At 65.1% G+C, this 2,015-nt stretch overlaps 1 protein-coding gene across 1 annotated transcript in view; it reads right to left on the bottom strand.

Moving 5' to 3' along the window:
- The window catches only part of ACTA1 (actin alpha 1, skeletal muscle), a 3,456-nt gene extending 1,871 nt beyond the window's left edge, over positions 1-1,585 (bottom strand). Inside the window, exons 1-3 of the mRNA XM_006146014.3 lie at positions 1,505-1,585; positions 503-643; positions 72-396 (exon numbers count right to left, since the gene is read on the bottom strand). Of these exons, the coding sequence (XP_006146076.1) occupies positions 72-396; positions 503-631 (454 nt within the window). The 5' untranslated portion in view covers positions 632-643; positions 1,505-1,585. The remainder of the gene's footprint in view (positions 1-71; positions 397-502; positions 644-1,504) is intronic.
- Between the last annotated feature and the right edge of the window lie 430 nt (positions 1,586-2,015).

Here is a 2,015-nt window from a genome sequence, read left to right as displayed (position 1 = left end):
CCGCGCCAGCCGCTGTGGCCAGGACTGGCGCAGGGCTGGGGACCCGCGCCCAGACGGTGGCTGGCACTCACCGGTGGTACGGCCGGAGGCGTAGAGGGACAGCACAGCCTGGATGGCCACGTACATGGCGGGCACGTTGAAGGTCTCAAACATGATCTGGGTCATCTTCTCCCTGTTGGCCTTGGGGTTGAGGGGGGCCTCGGTGAGCAGGGTGGGGTGCTCCTCGGGGGCCACGCGCAGCTCGTTGTAGAAGGTGTGGTGCCAGATCTTCTCCATGTCGTCCCAGTTGGTGATGATGCCGTGCTCGATGGGGTACTTCAGGGTCAGGATACCTCGCTTGCTCTGGGCCTCGTCGCCCACGTAGGAGTCTTTCTGACCCATACCCACCATGACGCCCTGCGGAGCGAGACCCGAGCACACGAGCACATGTTACCACAGCCTCTAGTTAAACTGGGCCGGCCCTGGCCCTGGCCCTGCCCCCTGCGCAGAAGGGCAGCCTGACCTGGTGGCGGGGGCGGCCCACGATGGATGGGAACACGGCCCTAGGGGCGTCGTCGCCGGCGAAGCCAGCTTTCACCAGGCCAGAGCCATTGTCGCACACAAGGGCGGTGGTCTCGTCCTCGTCACACATGGTGTCTGGTTTCTGCAGTGGAGACACAGGCGGGCAGGTCAACGTAGGCACTTCCAGGCAAGACCCTGACGGCCCACACGCGCTCCCTCCCCAGGGACCGAGGACATCCCAAGCCCTGAGCCCTGAGCCCAGCACACCCTGCAGGGAGGAACCAGAGAGGATCCACTAGGAACTTCCAGGCAAGACCCTGACGGCCCACACGCGCTCCCTCCCCAGGGACCGAGGACATCCCAAGTCCTGAGCCCAGCACACCGTGCAGGGAGGAACCAGAAGGCCTCCCCCGGCTTTGCCCTTAGGCTCAGGACTTTGCTGGGAGACTCCGGGCTGGGACACTGTCCCTCAGTATGCCTTGCTGCAGGCCACCTGCTTGGTGAACTAGGTGCTAGCTGCCCATTCTCTCTGGCCTGCTTGGCCTCGCCTGTCAAGTAGGGAGGGGTTTGGGGCTCAGCTCTGTGCTTGCTGGTTGGATGTGTGTGGGGGGATGTTGGGGAGTTTGTCCCTCCATCCAGAGGGCAATGGCCTGTTCTGGACCCCGGTGGCATTTAGGAGTTATGAAGTGACGCCTTCACCCACTGGTGAGCCCAGCCAGCGGCGGCTTGGGTGGGAGGGGAGTGCCCGGCTAAAAATCCCCACACGGGCTCTCCTCCTAGGCACATCATAATGCCAGGTGGAGCGGCCTGAGGGCGCAGGATCAAATCTGGAGACCTTTCCAGAGGCCAGCTGTCTTCTCTTCTCACCGTCAGCGGCTCTAGAGAGGACGCACCCTGTGCAGGGCAGGCCTGAGGCTGCCCAGGTGAGCCCGCTGGCTCTGCCGAGTCCTTTGGCTTTCCGGCAGTAGCCCCTGTCCCTGGCCCCTCCCCACTCCTGCCCTACCTGGGCGGGTGGCTACACTCGCTGCTCTCCGGCTGAGGCCCCGGTCGCCACGGAGGGAAGCGAAGCTTCTCTCGGTGCTGTCCGCTGCGGTGGCCGCTGGTCCCCAGCTCAGGTTTTATATAGCCCGCGGGCGCTTCCTCCGCGCCGCCCCGCAGGAATGTCGCTGCCCTTCTCGAGCCATATTTGGGTTTGGGGCACTACAGCCCCCTCCTTCGGCCTGGGCCCCCCGCGCTGACCAAAGAAGGAGCTGCCTGGCCCCAGCCCAGGTAACCCGGGCCGGGCCCGTATATGGAGTGTCTCCGGGGCAGGTCGTCCCCTCCCGACCCGGCCCAGTTGCCTGCAGAGGGGATGGGGTGGGGCGAGGGTCACGGCGTGCAGCTGGGTGCACCAGTGCGCCTGCACCCCGATGGCACCCTATCCACTCTGCGTGCCCCCGGGCGGCCTGGAAGGTGTCTTACCGCTGACCTCCCATATTTCCCCCCTTGTTCAGACTCTTCACTCAGACACTCTA

The sequence above is a fragment of the Tupaia chinensis genome, unplaced genomic scaffold (assembly GCF_000334495.1).
Source record: "Tupaia chinensis unplaced genomic scaffold, TupChi_1.0 Scaffold000161_3, whole genome shotgun sequence".
In the NCBI taxonomy this organism is placed as follows: domain Eukaryota; kingdom Metazoa; phylum Chordata; class Mammalia; order Scandentia; family Tupaiidae; genus Tupaia; species Tupaia belangeri.
The sequence above is the reverse complement of the archived record's forward strand: the minus strand, read 5'-3'. Positions and strand labels throughout refer to the sequence as shown.